The 17,669-nt window shown below is 45.8% G+C and overlaps 2 protein-coding genes across 4 annotated transcripts in view; one reads left to right on the top strand and one right to left on the bottom strand.

The window, feature by feature from the left end:
* The window catches only part of sv2 (synaptic vesicle glycoprotein 2), a 44,056-nt gene extending 43,706 nt beyond the window's left edge, over window positions 1-350 (bottom strand). For both annotated transcript variants that reach the window (XM_055662633.1, XM_055662634.1), the window contains exon 1: window positions 201-350. In XM_055662633.1, the coding sequence (XP_055518608.1) occupies window positions 201-279 (79 nt within the window). In that variant the 5' untranslated portion in view covers window positions 280-350. The remainder of the gene's footprint in view (window positions 1-200) is intronic.
* Window positions 351-1,535: 1,185 nt separating this feature from the next.
* On the top strand, window positions 1,536-16,331 carry si:ch211-284k5.2 (uncharacterized). 2 transcript variants are annotated; one of them, XM_055662636.1, is made up of 5 exons: window positions 1,536-2,490; window positions 9,705-9,785; window positions 10,674-10,792; window positions 11,283-11,466; window positions 14,859-16,331. In XM_055662636.1, exons 1-5 carry the CDS (start codon window positions 2,431-2,433, stop codon window positions 14,964-14,966), a joined length of 552 nt encoding a protein of 183 aa, XP_055518611.1. In that variant the 5' UTR covers window positions 1,536-2,430; the 3' UTR covers window positions 14,967-16,331. The 2 variants fall into 2 exon arrangements, with proteins under 2 accessions (XP_055518611.1, XP_055518610.1); XM_055662635.1 differs by lacking the exon at window positions 1,536-2,490 and adding an exon at window positions 7,107-8,476.
* Window positions 16,332-17,669: the final 1,338 nt, after the last annotated feature.

The following is a 17,669-nucleotide window of genomic DNA, read 5'->3' as shown; positions in this document are numbered from 1 at the left end:
GAGGGGGGGAGGGGGGGGGGGGGGGGGAGGGGGGGTGGGGGGGGGGGGGGGGGGGGGGGGGGGGGGGGGAGTGGAGGAGGGGGAGGGGGGGGAGGGAGGGGGAGAGGAGGGGGGGGGGAGGGGGTGGGAGGAGGAGGAGGGGGAAGGAGGGGGGGGGAGGTGATGGAGCCCGCTGAGGAGCCCGGGGTTCGCGCCCTTACCTCGGGTAGGATCCTGGACGTCGCCGGCCTCCGCCTCCAGCAGCGGCTCCCGTTCCCGGACGGACATTCGGCCTCTCATGATGGTCCCGGGCCGGAGCCGGAGCCGGACTGGGCGGCGTCAGCGGGAGGGGCCGTGAGGGGGCGGGGTGGGGGTGTTGGCGCCGATATCCCGCCCAGCCACCCCACGTGACCGCCGCTCCGCTGTCATGGTAACCGGGCCCAGCAGGCGGCCGAAGCCTGGGACCAGCGGAGACCCTCAGAGCTAATGTGTGTGGGAAGGAACTGCATACGCTCGTTTAAACCGACGATAGACACAACATGCTGGAGTAACTCAGCGGGAGAGGCAGCATCTCTGGAGTGACATCAATGTGACGTTCCAGGTCGAGACCCTTCTTTAGACTGAGAGTCAGACTGAGAGGGAGACACAGAGATATGGAAGGGTCAGGTGTGAAAACGAGACAACAAAAGATATGTGAAGTAAAGGAAAATGTAGAATAGATCAGTGTTAGCTAGTAGAAGGTGACAGCAAAGCAAACAGAGTTAAAATGTAATCAGTGAGAGAGATTGGTGGGAAGGTGGAGGGGGTGGAGAGAGAGGGAAAGCAAGGGTTATTTAAAGTTAGATGTCAATAGACAATAAGTGCAGGAGTAGGCCACACGGCCCTTCGAGCCAGCACCGCCATTCAATGTGATCATGGCTGATCGTCCACAATCAGTACCCCGTTCCTGCCTTCTCCCCATATCCCCTGACTCCGCTATTTTTAAGAGCCCTATCTAGCTCTCTCTTGAATGTTTCCAGAGAAGCGGCCTCCACCGCCCTCTGAGGCAGACAATTCCACAGATTCATAACTCGCATGACAGTAGCTGCTTCTCATTAAAAAAATAACAGTTACTTAAAATAAACAAGACCATATACAAATCCAAGTCATAGTTATACAGCTTGGAAACAGGTCCTTCGGCCCAACTTGCCTTCACTGTCCAATATGTCATAGCTATACTTCCCACATGCCTGCATTTGGCCCACATCCCTCTAAAGCTGTCCTATCATGGACCTGTCTAAATGTTTCTTAAACGTTGCGATGGTACTCCCCTCAACTAACTCCTCCGGCAGCTAATTCCATACACACTCTGCCCTTTGTTTGAAAAAGTTACCCCTCAGGTTCCTATTAAATCTTTCACTTCACTTTTTCATATAACAGCTGAGGAGGAATTTGTTTTGTCACAGGTAGAGGGTGGTGAGTTTGTGGAATTCATTGCCACAGGTGGCTGTGGCAAGTCATTGGGTATGTTTTAAAATAAACAAGACCATATACAAATCCAAGTCATGGTTATACAGCTTGGAAACAGGTCCTTCGGCCCAACTTGCCTTCACTGTCCAATATGTCATAGCTATACTTCCCACATGCCTGCATTTGGCCCACATCCCTCTAAAGCTGTCCTATCATGGACCTGTCTAAATGTTTCTTAAACGTTGCGATGGTACTCCCCTCAACTAACTCCTCCGGCAGCTAATTCCATACACACTCTGCCCTTTGTTTGAAAAAGTTACCCCTCAGGTTCCTATTAAATCTTTCACTTCACTTTTTCACATAACAGCTGAGGAGGAATTTGTTTTGTCACAGGTAGAGGGTGGTGAGTTTGTGGAATTCATTGCCACAGGTGGCTGTGGCAAGTCATTGGGTATGTTTAAAGCGCAGGTTGACAGATTCTGGATTGGTAAGGGTATCAAAGGTTATGGGGAGAAGGCAGGAGAATGGGGTTGAGGGGAAAGATAGATCAGTGATGATTGAATGGCAGAGAAGACTTGATGGGCTGAATGGTCTAATTCTGCTCATTTTTCGCACAGAGAGTGGTGAATCTCTGGAATTCTCTGCCACAGAAGGTAGTTGAGGCCAGTTCATTGGCTATATTAGATGTGGCCCTTGTGGCTAATGGGATCAGGGGGAATGGAGAGAAGGCAGGTACGGGATACTGAGTTGGACGATCAGCCATGATCATATTGAATGGCGGTGCAGGCTCGAAGGGCCAAATGGCCTACTCCTGCACCTATTTTCTATGTTTCTATGCTCCTATGACTTTTGAAGTGGACAAAAAACTTGCAGTGCCCGCCAAGTTATGGCGACACGGTGGTGCAGCGGTAGCGTTGCTGCCTTACAGCACTTGCAGCGCTCAAGACCCAGGTTTGATCCTGACTGCGGGTGCTGTCTGTACGGAGTTTGTACGTTCTCCCCATGACCGCGTGGGTTTTCTCCGAGATCTTCGGTTTCATCCCACACTCCAAAGACTTACAGGTATGTAGCTAAACTGGCTTGATAAATGTAATAACTGTCCTTAGTGCGTGTAGGATAGTGTTAATATGTGGGGATCGCTGGTTGGCACGAAATTGATGGGCCAAAGGGCCTGTTTCCGCACTGCATCTCAAAACTAAACTAAAAGTAGATGTGTTGTCAATAAGGTGGGAAAAACAGGTAATAAATGCAAACTGACAAATGACTCTAATAAAGAACAAAGGAGAACAGTCAATCTAACTGTTTAGATAACATACTTATTGCCAATGCTATGAAGACTATTAATCCCTGGGAGTCCTCGGTTGCTATAGCTATGTTCAAAAACTGGGAAATACTTTCAAAGACTAAAAACCATTGAAGGGGAAAATTAACTCGTGCCATAGAAACCGAGGCACCTACAGACACACAATCAATGCGTCAGCAGGATCAAATCTCTTGCAACAAGAGCTGAAGGTCTCTGTGTCCTAGTGCTGGCTTGGTGCAGTTTTTAGACTCCGCAACTGGACAGAATTCTGGAATTTAGACACTGCATTTAACATCAGGGAGAAAGGAAGCTGTAAGAGGTCCAACTATACAATATATCAATGACTCGCATTCTTCAGTACCTGTACACTTGTGTAGTCAGACAGACAGGGGAGTTTCAAGCAGAATATTGACACTGAGGCAAAGATTGACTTTAGGGCAGGTGACCAAATGCTTGGTCAAAGGTTTTGGACCGTTTAGTTTAGTTTAGAGATAGAGCGTGGAAACAGGCCCTTCGGCCCCCTGAGTCCGCAGTAACCAGCAATCCCCGCACACTAGAACTCCATTCTATCCTACACCCTAGGGACAATTTCCAGAAGCCAATTAATCTAAAATTGTGCACGTCCGCGACTAGTGTACATGGGACATGTTGGTCGGTGTGGGCAAGTTGGGCCGAAGGGCCTGTTTCCACGCTGTAGACTATGATTCTATGACCTCCAAGTTTAGCCCTTTTAGGACACTCCTTTAAAACCTATCTTTCTGACTAAATATTTGCTGCCTTATCAAACATTATTTATATGGATTGACATTGTTTAGTTTATCGTGATCAACAGGAATGAGTTGGGCCAAATGGCTGGGTAGCTCTATGACTATCACTGGTTAAATTTTTAGAGAGATATAGCGTGAAAACAGGCTCTTCAGCCCATAGACTCCATGTCGATCATTGATCACCCGTGCCTTCCCTTCTTCCCTCCCTCCCTTCTTTCCTTTCCCTTCCTCCCTTCTTTTGTTCCCTCCCTCCTTCATCTCTCTCTATTCCCTTCCCTCCTTCCCTCCTTCCCTCCCTCCCTTCTTTCTCTCCTTCCTCACTCTTTTCCCTTCTCTCCTTCCCTCCCACCCTTCTTTCTCTCCTTCCTTCCCTCCCTTCTTTCCCTACTTCCCTCACTCCCTTCTCTCCTTCCTCCCTTCTCCCCCTCCCTCCCTTGTCCCCCTCCCTCCCTTGTCTCCCTCCCACCCCACACACATACACATGCACACACACACACACACACACACAAGTTAGGATGGGGTAGAAGCCCAAAGAATAGGATGGGGCTAAGCCCAAAATTTAATGCCTGGACTAGTTTTTCGCCAATAGTTATTGGTTTTCTAGGATCTTGTTAATTCAATTACTTTTTTTTTCATTTCACTGTCACTAAAATAAGTGGTCTTGTAACTATGTACTTTTCAGAGGTGATCTACACATTTTGTTTGTTACTTGTAGGCTTACATACATGCAATTTTATATGAAAATGTAGCTTAGATCTGTTTGGTCCATTAATTCGCAGGCACTTTTTAAGCGCACATTTTGATTACTATCCATTCTACCATAGAGATATAAAGTCTATAATAGACTTTATTTGCATTTCTATGATTCTACAGACCTTGGCTAGAAACCTGGGGCTCACCAAAATTGTTCCCAATTGGGCCCCGCACCTCCTAAGACCGGCCCTGGTCACAGGGAGAACTTGCGTACAGATCGGGATCGAACCCGGGTCTCTGACATTGTAAGGCAGCAACTCTACCACTGCGCCACTGTGCTATCCCTAAAATGTTTCAGGATATCAGACTTTATTAAAGTTCCTGGGGTCAAGGAAAGAGCGTTCACATCGCGGCCCTGTTTTCACCAATCTTTCCACCACCACGCATAAGAAGCACAAGGAGAAGATTAAAGTTCCCATATAAAGTCAAGATATTGTGGGTGAAAATTCATCAAAGTCAGAAAAGAAAAACATGGGAGCAATGTGGGATTTTCGTAGGCCATTGAGTCATAGTTATTAGAACCATGCAGTACAGAAACAAGGTTTGAAAAACAGGTAATAAATACAAACTGGCAAATGTCTCTAACAAAGAACAAAAGAGTTCAGTCAATCTAACTGTTTAAACAACACACTTATTGTCAATGCCATAAGTTCAGCCCAACATGTTCATGGCATGGTTTGAACCTATTTACACTAACCCCATTGACCTGTATTAGATCCATAGCCTTCTATGCCTTGACAGTCAAGTACGTGTCCAGATGCTTATTAAATGTTGTGAGAGTCTCTGCCTCCATCACCTTTTCAGACAGCACATTCCAGACTTCGACCACTGTGTGAAAAAAATACTTCTCAGATGCCCTCTGGACCATTTTCTTTTTATGTTAAACCTGTAGCGTCTTGTCTTAGACACATCCACCATGGGAAAATGATTTTTACTATCTATCCCCCCTTGTCACCAACTGCAATGCCTTCATAGATGGTAGAGCTGCTGCCTCACATTACCAGAGACACGGGTTCGTAGGATGGTAGAGCTGCTGCCTCACAGTACCAGAGACCCGGGTTCGAACCTGACCTCGGATGCTGTCTGTGTGGAGTTTGCACATTCTCCCTGTGACATGTGGGTTTGTTGGTTAATTGGCCTGAGTAAATTGTCCCCAGTGTGCAGGGAATGGATGAGAAAGTGCGATAACATGGAACTAGCATGAACGGGTGATCGATGGACAGCATGGATCCGGTGGGGCCTGTTTCCATGCTGTATCTCTAAACTAAACTAAATTTTACATTCCTTGTGTCAAGTTATCGTTCATCTTCCTCCGCTCCAGGGAATACAAACAAAGCGTAATTCCTTATAACTATAACAGTGCATTCAGGCAGCATCCTGGTGAATCTCCTTTGCACTCTCTCCATGAAAGGACGTGGCATTTCTACAGAAATGTTGTGGCAACCACTACTGCACATTGTACTCCAGGTGCGGCCTAACCAATGTTTTATTAAACTGAACATGATGTTCCAGTTCTTATGTTTTATTCCACAGTCAGCAAAGGCAAACATCCCACAGGCTTTCTTCACCACCTTATAATCACCTGTGCTGCCATATTCGGGGATCTCTGAAGATCTCTTGGAATGAACTCCTTGATGTCTACAGCTGACACAAAGAGTTGAAATAGTCAGTACGGTGGCACAGCTGTCTAACAGCGCAGCAGACCTGGGTTCGATCCTGACTACGGGTGCTTGTCTGTATGAAGTTTGTACGTTTTCCCCCTGACCTGCGTGGGTTTTCTCCGGGATCTCCGATTTCCTCCCACACTCCAAAGATGTACAGGTTTGTAGGTTAACTGGCTTGGTGTAATTGTAAATTGTCCCTAGTGTGTGCAGGAGAGCGTTAGTGTGGAGGGATTGCTGGTCAGCGTGGACTCAGTAGGCTGAAAGGCCTGTTTCCATGCTATCTCTAAACTAGACTAAACTATTGGCTTGGATGCTGTAGGGATGCTGGTCCAAATACCATTGGAGAGGAGGTGACGTTGACAGTATTTACAAAATTACCTGTGAGATGTCTGATTATGGGAAGTGTAGTGTGACATTTAAAACTATTGTCGGAAGTGCTGTTGCGTAGAAGATTTAATCCAAAGTTCTTCCCCTTTGAAGAGCCACTCGAACAATAGCAAACATATTGCAAGCAAAGAACTGTGGCTGGAGGAAAGACTCAACAGGTCAGGTGGCTTCTGTGGAGCAAGAAACAGTTAACATGTTGGTGTTGTTCACCAGAACCAGTTTTGTATGTGGTGCATCAGAACTACTCCCTCCATATGTTCTGTGCCATCTTGTTAATCTATGACCAATAAACTCCTTGCTCTCCAATTTCCCACTGGTCATTAATTCATCTCAATGAGGGAAAAATGGACAACTGACTTCTCCATGGTGATTACGCATTTCAGTTAATAACTAATCATGGGCCATCTCAGAGTGAATGCGATGGCAGTTTTTTTGCACTCCTTTTCCCTATGCCCGAGGTAAATTTTCTTTAGAGTTCAGTTACCAAGACTTGTAAAATGTGACACAATCGTTGAGTTGGAAAAAGGTCAAATGCACGGTTCAAAATCATACAGCCGACTTCACCTAGGCCACACACAACTAGTCGCCTCATTTCTGGCGCCGATATAGATTCAAAACTTCTTTGTACAGTCTTCTCGCAGCAGCACCGGGTCCCTCCTTGTTCTTGATGGTGCCCAGCCAGGTCCCTCTTTCTGCTTGGTACACAAAAATGCTGGAGAAGCTCAACAGGTGCAGCAGCAACTAAGGAGCGAAGGAAATAGGCAACGTTTCGGGCTGAAACCCTTCTTCAGACTGCTGAAGAAGGGTTTCGGCCCGAGACGTTGCCTATTTCCTTCGCTCCATAGATGCTGCCTCACCCGCTGAGTTTCTCCAGCATTTTTGTGTACCTTCGATTTTCCAGCATCTGCAGTTCCTTCTTAAACCCTCTTTCTGCTTGGCGGCCCACCGCCGGGTCCCTCTTCGTTCTCGGCTTACCCCCCCCCACGCCAGGTTGCTCTGGGTGGCCCGTTGGTCGTTTGGCTCCGTGCCGCCACATGGTGCATCCCTAAAGTCTCCCTTACATAACAAATAGCTACTGATCTAAATCTTGACCAACGTCTGCCACCCACAGTTTTCTTGAGGAGCAGGTTCCAGATTTGCACCACACTGTGGAAACATTGCCCCCCACAGGAGTTAGCTCTAATTATTTTGGGTATCCTGGCAAATAAATTATTTCTGCCGATCCAATCTACTAAATCACTATGAATTACTCTGCTAGATACCTTACAGTTTAAGAATCTCAAGAAAATCAAAGAGTGCATAAAATATTTACGAGGATATTGAGGGCATGTGTTATAGGGGGTTGTTGGACAAACTGCGACTTTATTCCTAGGAGCACGGGAGGCTGAGGGGTGATATTTCTAGATATCAGGATCGAGGGAAGAGCAGGTACTTCTGTCCATAACCTCTGGAAATCTACAGGCATTGCATTGTCCCAGTGGATCTAAAGGGAACACATTGGTTTGCTACTCTGCCCTTTGTGCCACTTGTCAAGACTCCTCTGTCCAGGCAATAATGCCAGTGCCTAAATTTATTTAGCCCTCAGTTTCAATTTAGTTTTTAGTTTACCGAGTTACAGTGAAAAGCTTGTGTTGCGTGCTAACCAGACAGCGGAAAGACAATACATGATTACAATCAAGCTATTCACAGTGTACAGACACATGATAAGGGAATAACATTTAGTGTAAGGTAAAACCAGTAAAGTCCGATCAAAGATGGTCTTAGTGTCCCCGCTTTGGGTGACAGGAGTCAGAGAATGGACATATCTGAGAGGAGATTAAGAAGATCATAGTTGAAGAAAGAAATGTTGCTGTAGGAGTAAGAGATTGAAACGTGTGGAGCGATTGCAACACGTGATTGCAGATGTTCTTCTGTGGCTGGCACACAAATGGTCGCCGTTAGAGTCGGCACAGCAAGGCACTAGGACCCCACAGGACTGGTTTGATGTGCTGTAATGCTCTGCCTCACTGGCGAGCGCATCTCATCTGGAGCATTCGGAAACCCAGCACTCCAGGATCGTGTTCGCGTTTCTGGACAGCAAAATGCACCGGCATTATCAACCCACCGCACCAGCCAGCAACAGGTACCTGCAGCAGAAATGGGACCAGGACAAATATCAAAAGCATAGGACAAAGGTCAGGTGATGTCAAAAGCAGCATAAAGTATAACTGGCAGATTTAAAATATGTTTTGCCTTCAAAGTTTTGTTACTAGGTACTTTAAAGTACTGCGAATATTGATTAATTTATTAATGAGTCTATTCAACTGGTCTCTTGTGTTATCTTCATCAATTGCTCTATCTCTATCACATTTGTGACTCCCCATATCCCCATACAAGTCCCTTGTACTTAAATTGCTATTAAATGCCCCCTCGAAATGAGATCTCACATCATTTGAGTCACAAAATTTCACAGCGCAGAAAGATACCATCTGGCCCGTTGTTCAATCCATTTAATCCCATTCGCCACCCCATAGCTCATTATGTTTCCTTTCAAGGATTTGCTTTGGAGCTTTGACATTGAAACAGTTTATGTAATTCTTTCAATCAGCATGTTTCAGATTACAGTGCAACTCTCATAATCTGGCATACCACATTAGTTTAGAATGTGAAGGAAGGAACTGCAGATGCTGGTTTAAACCAAAGATAGACACCAAAAGCTGGAATAACTCAGCAGGTCAGGCGGCTTAGTATCACCTAGCCCACAGCCGATAATGGATCAATGTGGGCTCCACTTTTCCATAATCATCGTTACTTTTTAACTTTTTTTGCATATCTTTCATTAATTTGTTCTGTATCTCTCTACATTACCCTCTATATCACTTGTTTCCCTTTCCGCCGACTCTCAGTCTGAAGAAGGATCTCGACCCAAAACGTAACCTATTCCTTTTCTCCAGAGATGCTGCCTGACACGCTGAGTTGCTCCAGCTTTTTGTGCCTACCTTCAGTTCATAATGTGAACCTGAGAGCAAACAGGGCTTGTGACCAGAGCTTGGTGTCTGGACTGATCTTAAATTTCATGCTTTATTTAAACTCACTTGGTTTGCTAGGAAATGTATTACACTGCAGGCAGTTCCAGGGTTAAGCTAATATCTCTGTGAATCAAAAATGTTCATTTTCCATGACTACCCATATCGTATCACCCTCTTTCTTAATTTGTTCACTTCATCACAGATAGACATCTGTGTTCTCCAGAGATCTGCCTGACCCACTGAGTTACTCCAGCAGTTTGTGTCCGTTTGAAGAGTCATTGTTCCTGATAAGGCAGCTGTAATTTTCCACATAAGCAAATCCACCCACATGAACCCCCTCCCTCTGCCCTAATCCTGTGAGTGTGTCTAACACCATATTATAACTGTTCCCCAGGTGGAAACAGCTGCAGCAGTTGTGGATACCAAGGGATCTTGGACTCCTGCGCATATTCAAGTCAAGTTAAAGAAAGTCCAGGTACAATAGTTGCCACCTTTGTTAGGAGGGGCATTGTGATGGGAATTGATAGAGTGAAAGCACAGTCTTTTTGTTGAGGTTGGGGGAATCAATTTTTGTTGGGGTTGGGGAATCTATGTTAAGTTAGCATTTTTCAGATGTGTTTATTACTAGCAGGGCTGTAATTTAGTTTCATTTACTTTTGTTTAAATATACAGTGTGAAATCAGGCCCTTTGGCCCATCAAATCCGCACCGACCAGCGATCACCCATACACCAGTTCTATCCTACACACTAGGGACAATTTACAGAGGCCAATTAACCTACAAACTTGCACGTCTGTGGAATGCGGGAAGAAACGGAGCACCTGGAGAAAACCCACGTGGTCACAGGGAGAACGTATGTACAAACTCCTTACAGACAAGCACCTGTAGTCAGGATTGAACCCGGGTCTCTGGTGCTGTGAGGCAGCAACGCTGCCACTGCGCCACTGCATTGCCCCATTTGTAGTTGACCTGATGCCTGATGCGACCAAGTGGTCAGCTCTGCCCTTAGACAGAGGACACTCTGCAATGAAATGCATCAGTGGCACAGTGGCACAGCGGTAGAGTTGCTGCATTACAGCACCAGACACACAGGTTCGATCCTGACTACAGGTGCTGTTTGTACGGAGTTTGTATGTTCTCCCTGTGACCACGTGGGTTTTTTCGGGTGCTCCGGTTTCCCCACACACTCCAAAAACATTAAATTTTGTAAGTTAATAGGCTTCTGAAGATTGTAAATTGTCCCTAGTGTGTAGAATAGTGGTAGTGTACTGTGGTCGGCACGGATTCGGTGGGCCGAAGGACCTGTTTCCACACTGTATCTCTAAAGTCTAAAGGCGGTAGTTGATGTCTGACTATTTGTTCAGTTACAGGAAGATCGCTTGGCTATCATAGCAAGAGACAATCAGATTCTTTCCTTCAAATTAGTTGACATCATGAGATCCAATGGGACGGTGGAGAATTGGAACAACTACATATGTAAAAGGTACAAATATCGGGGAGATGCATAAAAAGCTTAATGATCGCGTTCTCGTTAAAGCAGTAAGTAAAATTAGGCCATCAGGCTGGGACATGGGGCGGCATGGTGGCGCAGCAGTGGGGTTGCTGCCTTACAGCGCCAGACACCCGGGTTCGATCCTGACTACGGGTGCTGTCTGTACGGAGTTTGTACGTTCTCTCTGTGACCATGTGGGTTTTCTCTGGGTGCTCCAGTTTCCTCCCACACTCCAAAGACGTACACGTTTATAGGCTGATTGGCTTGGTAAAATTGTAAATTGTCAGCAGTGTGTGTAGGATAGTGTTCGTGCAAGGGGATAGTTGGTCGGCGCGGACTCGGTGGGCCGAATGGCCTATTTCCGCACTATATCTCTGAACTTTAAATTGGTAATAGTTCGTCCTGGGCATCCAGAGTGTTTGCCGCCCTCTTGTTTAGTTCATCTTCCCTTTTCAAACCTTCCTTGCTTCCTTCCACCCAGCCTTAATGCAGAGAAGCGTCACAGGCAGTCCATGCAGATCACGCAGGAGAACCAAGCCATCTTTCACCGCATTACACAGTGCAAGTCACAGTACAAGAGCAGCAGGCTGAATGAGGAATGGGAGAGAGTAAAGAGGGTGCAGAACGACATTGCACATTTCCCGCGGGGGACGAAGGCTGAACAGGTAAGGCACCGTGACACAAGGATCTGCAGGTGCTGGAATCGTGATCAAAACACACAGTGCTGGAGGAACTCAGAAGGTCAGGCACTGTCTATGGAGGGAATGGAGAGACAGCATTTCAGGTCGGGCCCCCTCTTCAGGCTGACAGCCTTTTGTCTCCTTTTCACCTCTCGCCTTTATCACTTACTCCACCCTTCTACCGATTCACCCCCACCCCCTCACCTGTACCCACCTATCACTTGCCAGGCTTTGTCCCACCCCGAGGTGCCTTTTCAAACTTCCTCCCCGCTTCTACAATCAGACTGAAGAAGGGTCCCGAACCGAAACATCGCCTGCCCATTCCCTCCACAGATGCTGTCTAACCCGCTGAGTTACCACAGCACGTCTGTGTTTTGGGGTAGGCACAGATTGGGGTAGAGTGGTGAATCTCAAGGCAGGGTTTAATATAATGGAGTTTATAACTCTTAGGGAATGTCCAGTAAACACAGTGGCAGCACGGTGGTGCAGCGGTAGAGTTGCTGCCTTACAGCACCAGACACACATGTTCGATCCTGCCTACAGGTGCTGTCTTTATAGTTCGTATGTTCTCCCTGTGACCTTAATGGATTTTCTCCGGGTGGCCCGGTTTCCTCCAAAGACATACAGATTTGTAGTTTAATTGGCTTGGTAAAATTGTAAATTGTCCCTAGTGTGTGTAAGATAGTGTTAGTGTGCGGGGATCGCTGGTTGGCATGGGACGGTCTGTATCTTTAAACTAAACACATGAAAGAAAACGCAACAGTAGGCTATGTTGATGGGCTGGATGAAGTGTGGTGGGTGGAGGCTCATGGAGTTGGACTATTCTACAGAGTTACAAGACACTAGTACCACAGGCAGGAAGTGTCTGTCCGTTCTGAACCTGCCCTGTCTGCGTCTAAGTTCATAAGTCATAGGAGCAAAATTAGGCCATTCAGCCCATCGAGCCCACTCCGCCATTCAATCATGGCTGAACTATCCTTCCCTCTCAACCCCATTCTCCTGCCTTCTCCCCACAACCTTTTGAAAAATGAAATGAAATGAAATGATTCAATTTATTGTCATTGTCAGTGTACAGTACAGAGACAACGAAATGCATTTTTAGCATCTCCCTTGAAAGGGAGACACAGGGCGTCGCGGTGTGCCCGCGCCTGCCGCCGTAACATTCCATTACAGGCAAAGGTGGGTGAAGTGTCTTGCCCAAGGACACAACGACAGTATTTCCAAGCGGGATTTGAACCGTACCTGTACCTCACCATGCTTGCGCACATGACAATAAATTCGACATGACTTAGACAGACACCCTGAGATTTACATTTCAGATCAGCTTCAGAACGGAGCGAGAGAGGAAGTCTGATTTCCTACAACATGTCGCTGCTAAAACTCACAGTTCTTGCTGATAAAGTGCCAAAATTAAAGATTCAGATTCCACTCAACAGGCCAGGGACAGGTCTGAAGAAGGGTCACCCATTCCTTCTCTCCAGAGATGCTGCCTGTCCCACTGAGCTACTCCAGCACTTTGTGTCAATCAGGGGCAAGACTAAGCCTGGAGAGTGATAGGTGGATACAGATGAAGGGGGGATTAATAGGCAGATGGTTGGACAAAGGCCAGAGAGGAATAGACGGAAAGTGTGAGATAAGGATAGAATGTGAAATAAGGTGAAAATTGTGAAGCCAGAAGAAAGAAAATAGGTTGAAGAGGAAAAATGGATGCCCGCCCAAGTAGGGCACAGGGGAGAGAGGGAAAAGGAAGAAAAATGGTTTGGTGAAGGGAAGCGTGGAGAATGGAGGATAGTTAGCTAAAATTGGAGAATTCAATGTTCATACAATGAACAGGTTGTAAGCTACCCAAGTGGATTATATGAGATGCTATTCCTTCAGTTTGAATGTGGCTGCACTCAGGTAATGGAGGAGCCCCAGGACAGAAATGTCAGTGTGGTATTGGGAAGGGGAGTTAAAATGGTTAGTGTATGATATTATGGTAGTGGCATGTGGACAGAAATAAACACGGGGTTTGAGTCAAGCAGTTGGCAGTGTGGGTCTTCTTTATTTTACATAAGTACCCTGCGTATACTCACACACACAATCACGAGACTGATAAGATATGAATATATCACGTGAATTAAATTGCACCACCTGGTACTCAGTTCTTAACCCTGAAGAAGGGTCTCGACCAGGAACGTCACCCATTCCTTCTCTCCAGAGATGTCGCCTGTCCCACTGAGTTACTCCAGCATTTTGTGTCTACCTTTGATTTAAATCAGCATCTGCAGTTCATTCCCACACACTCAGTTCTTAAAGGTACAGTTACCATTGGATACGCTACAGTTAGCAACAGGGGGATGCAGCAGGCCTTGGTGGACTGAGTGTAAGTGTCAGGTGAAAGGATGGTAGAGTCTATGGCGGATGAGCAGTACGTGAGCCAGAGGTTATGGGGAAAAAGCAGGAGAATGGGGTTAGAAAGGAAAGATGGATCAGCCATGATAGACAATAGGTGCAGGAGTAGGACATTCGGCCGTTTGAGCCAGGACCACCATCCTATGTGATCATGGCTGATCATCCACAATCAGTACCCCGTTCTCACCATATCCCCTGACTCTGCTATCAGTGTATATGGATACACTGATCTGTTCTGTATTCATGCCTACTATATTCTGTTGTGCTGAAACAAAGCAAGAATTTCATTGTCCTATCTGGGACACATGACAATAAATTCTCTTGAATCTTGAATCTTTAAGAACTCTATCTAACTCTCTCTTGAAAGTACCCAGAGAATCGGCCTCACTGCCTTCTGAGGCAGAGAATTCCACAGATTCACAACTCTTTGGGTGAAAAGGTTTTTCCTCATCTCCATTCCAAATGGCCTACCCCTTATTCTTAAACTGTGGCCCCTGGTTCTGGACTCCCCCAACATGGGGAACATGTTTTCTGCCTCTCGCGTGTCCAATCCCTTAATAATCTTATATGTTTCAATAAGATCTCCTCTCATCCTAAATTCCAGAGTATACAAGCCCAGCCGCTCCATTCTATCAACGCCATCCCGTGAATTAACCTCGTGAATGGCGGCACAGATGTAAGGGGCCAAATGGCCTAATTCTACTCCTATCATTTATGATCTTATTATTGTCTTCCTATAAGTTGCTTGAGCTCTATAAGTGCCTGACCACCTCATTTAATTAATATTTTTTATTGCTTTAACCTTAGTAAGCTTTTTGTAATAACAAAAATTCTAAAAATGTGAGAATCTAGTTTTTAACTTTTTAGGGGTGCCATTACGTCATACAATGTGTACCGTCTCAAATAAAAAAGCAGAATCAAATTACTCCATCAGCAAATTGTGACTACTTGGCATAAGGATAATTATTTTCTAATCTCTGCAGAAAACTAGGAAGAAAGTGCACTTTGGAGGAATTGGAGTCGCCAAGAATGGTGAGACTACTCGGTGCGGAGAAGATGGTGGCATCCAAAAGATGTTGACAACAGGGTGATCAGTATAAAAGCAACGTCAGGCCCTGCTCCATCTCACGTCAGCTTTTCCTCCAACCCTATCCCGACAACCTCTTAAATATCTCAAAGCATTTTCTTACGTATGTCCTTCAAATGCATTCACCTGGATTAGTATAAAAGCAACTTCAGGTCCTACTCCACCTCACTTCAGCTTCCTGCCCACCCTTATCCCAACAACACCTCTCAAATATCTTGAGGCATTTTCTTACCTATGTCCTTCAGATATATTCACCTTTCCCTCGCTGCAATCCACCCTACATTGTGTGGAAGGGGCACTCTGCACCAGCAGCACTGCCCTATACCAATCATCAGTCTGATCAAGCGTGGATGGATCTCCCTGTGAGGGGGTTGGCGTTGTCATACACCTTGTTTTAACCTTACTTTATAGACCTCTCATGACAAACCTGCTCTCTCTGGAGATACAAGGAACTGCAGATACAGGCCTACCACCGATTTTCCTTGGTTCCAGAGCCTTTCTGGATTATCCGTTTTGCCAGACCAATAGACGTCACGGCCTCCGAGAGGAGTCCAACAGTACCGGAGCGGTCTGCCTAAGCCACAGAGGGGCCGAGACACCGATAAAGTTGGTCGCGGAAGTCAGCTATGGGAAAGGTACTGCCAGTGTTCCATTTCCCGGCTGAAGGGGGCTTATTCGACCCACTGATCCGCCGCGGAAGCCCCGATGAAGTCGTGATCGGCCACCTCACCCGGCTTGGACGCCACATGTTCACGGGGTCTTCCAGGAGGGCAATTTTAAATGCGCTCTCATCATTTTGTCTGGATTAAAGGAGGTGATGGAACACCAGTTGCCGGAAAATCGGTGGTGGACCTGTACTGGTTTATCAAAAAAACACAAGTTTCTGGAGTAACCCAGCGGGTCAGGCTAGACACAAAATGCTGGAGTAATTCAGCGGGACAGGCAGCATCACTGGAGAGAAAGAATGGTTGATGTTTCGGGTCAAGACCCTTCAGACAGCCTGAAAAAGGGTCTCGACCCAAAACATCACCCATTCCTTCTCTCCAGAGATGCTGCCTGTCCCGCTGAGTTACTCCAGCGTTTTGTGTCTATCTTCAATTTAAACCAGCATCTGCAGTTCCTTCCTACACAGCGGGTCAGGCTGTCTGACCAGTTCTCTCCAGACATTGTTTAATGAATCTTTGCTGCATCATCTCTTTGGCTGTCAAATACATCCTTTCTTCAGTAAATCCTAATCTGTACATGATATACCATTTTGCAGTCTCACTATTGTACTACATAATTGCTGTAAGATTTACTAACAATATTTGTTACTCACAGCCTTTTTTCAGCACTGAAAACCCTTAATAAAACAGATAAACCAACTTAATCCTTTGTTGTTGGATTTAACGTAGCTTTTGGGGAGTTATTACTCAATCCTGATGCTGGTTGGTATATTACCCTGTTAAGATTAATGTAGAACAGGACTGTAATGGGCCATTCGGCCCACAATGCTTGCGCTGAACATGATGTCAAGTTAAACTGATCTCATCTGCCTGTACATGATCCATACCCCTCTATTCCTTGCATATCCATGTGCCAAACTAAAAGCCTCTAAAACGCCACTATCATATCTGTCTCCTCCACCAGTGCGTTCCTGGCTCCCACCGCACCGTATCAAAATGAACATGCCCCGCACATCTCCATTAAACTTTCCCCCTCTCACCATAAAGTTATGCCCTCGAACATTGGACATTTCCACCCAGGGGAAAAAGGTTCTGACTGTCTACCCTATCTATGCCTATCACACATTTACTGTAGAAACGTCTAGCAGGCCACCCCTCAACCTCTGATGTTGTAGAGAAATCAATCCAAGTCTATCCAACCTAACCTTATAGCTTCTAATCTTAAAACCCTCTAATCCAGGCAACATTCTGTTAATGCATCCTTTCCAACATCATGTTTCATTAAATTAGTAGATTATCCGCCATATTTTCTTTCCCAGCCACTTTTAAAACTTCAGTAATTTATCCACTACTCTTCTTACCTTAAACTTCATTCATACATTTCCAATTTGTTGACCCCCTCACCCCCCACTATTTAGTTTAGAGCCCTGTCTACAGCCCTAGGTCTGGAGACCCAGTAAGTTTGCTATAAAATTATTAGTGCACCTTTCCCGTAAATGTGATTGGAGGTGTATTTTCATTTTTTCTTTCACTAAATTTGGCGTTTTCAAAATAAACCATACATTTTCCTTCAAAATACTACTGAGGTGGTAAATTACATTCTTACGTTAAATAGGAAATACTAATTACTTGTAGCCCAAGTTTAAAGACAAAAGATCGTTAAGGGGTTGTCCCACTGTACGAGCTAATTCAAGAGTTCTCCTGAGTTTCCCCTGATTTGAACTCGGAGAATTACGATAATGGCCGCTAATTATAGCCGATAAAATACAATAATTACTCGGGGCTCTCGTGGACATTTTTCAACATGTTTAAAAATCTTCACGAGTCTTCACGAGCTTACCGCATTTCCCGAGTACCTGCCATTAGCGTTACGAGCCGCTAAGAAGCGTCCCTAGCTCCGACGTACCCGCTATGTACATTCTACGTGCTTACCACGAGTTTGATTTTTTTTTTAACTCGGGAGAGCTCTTGAATTACCTCATACCGTGGGACAGGTAGGAAGAGCCTGAGGTTCAGCTAATTGTAAATACTCAACAAGTAAG

This window comes from Leucoraja erinacea, chromosome 36 (genome assembly GCF_028641065.1).
Source record: "Leucoraja erinacea ecotype New England chromosome 36, Leri_hhj_1, whole genome shotgun sequence".
NCBI lineage: Eukaryota > Metazoa > Chordata > Chondrichthyes > Rajiformes > Rajidae > Leucoraja > Leucoraja erinaceus.
Note: the sequence above shows the minus strand (reverse complement) of the source record. Positions and strands in the feature narration are given on the sequence as shown.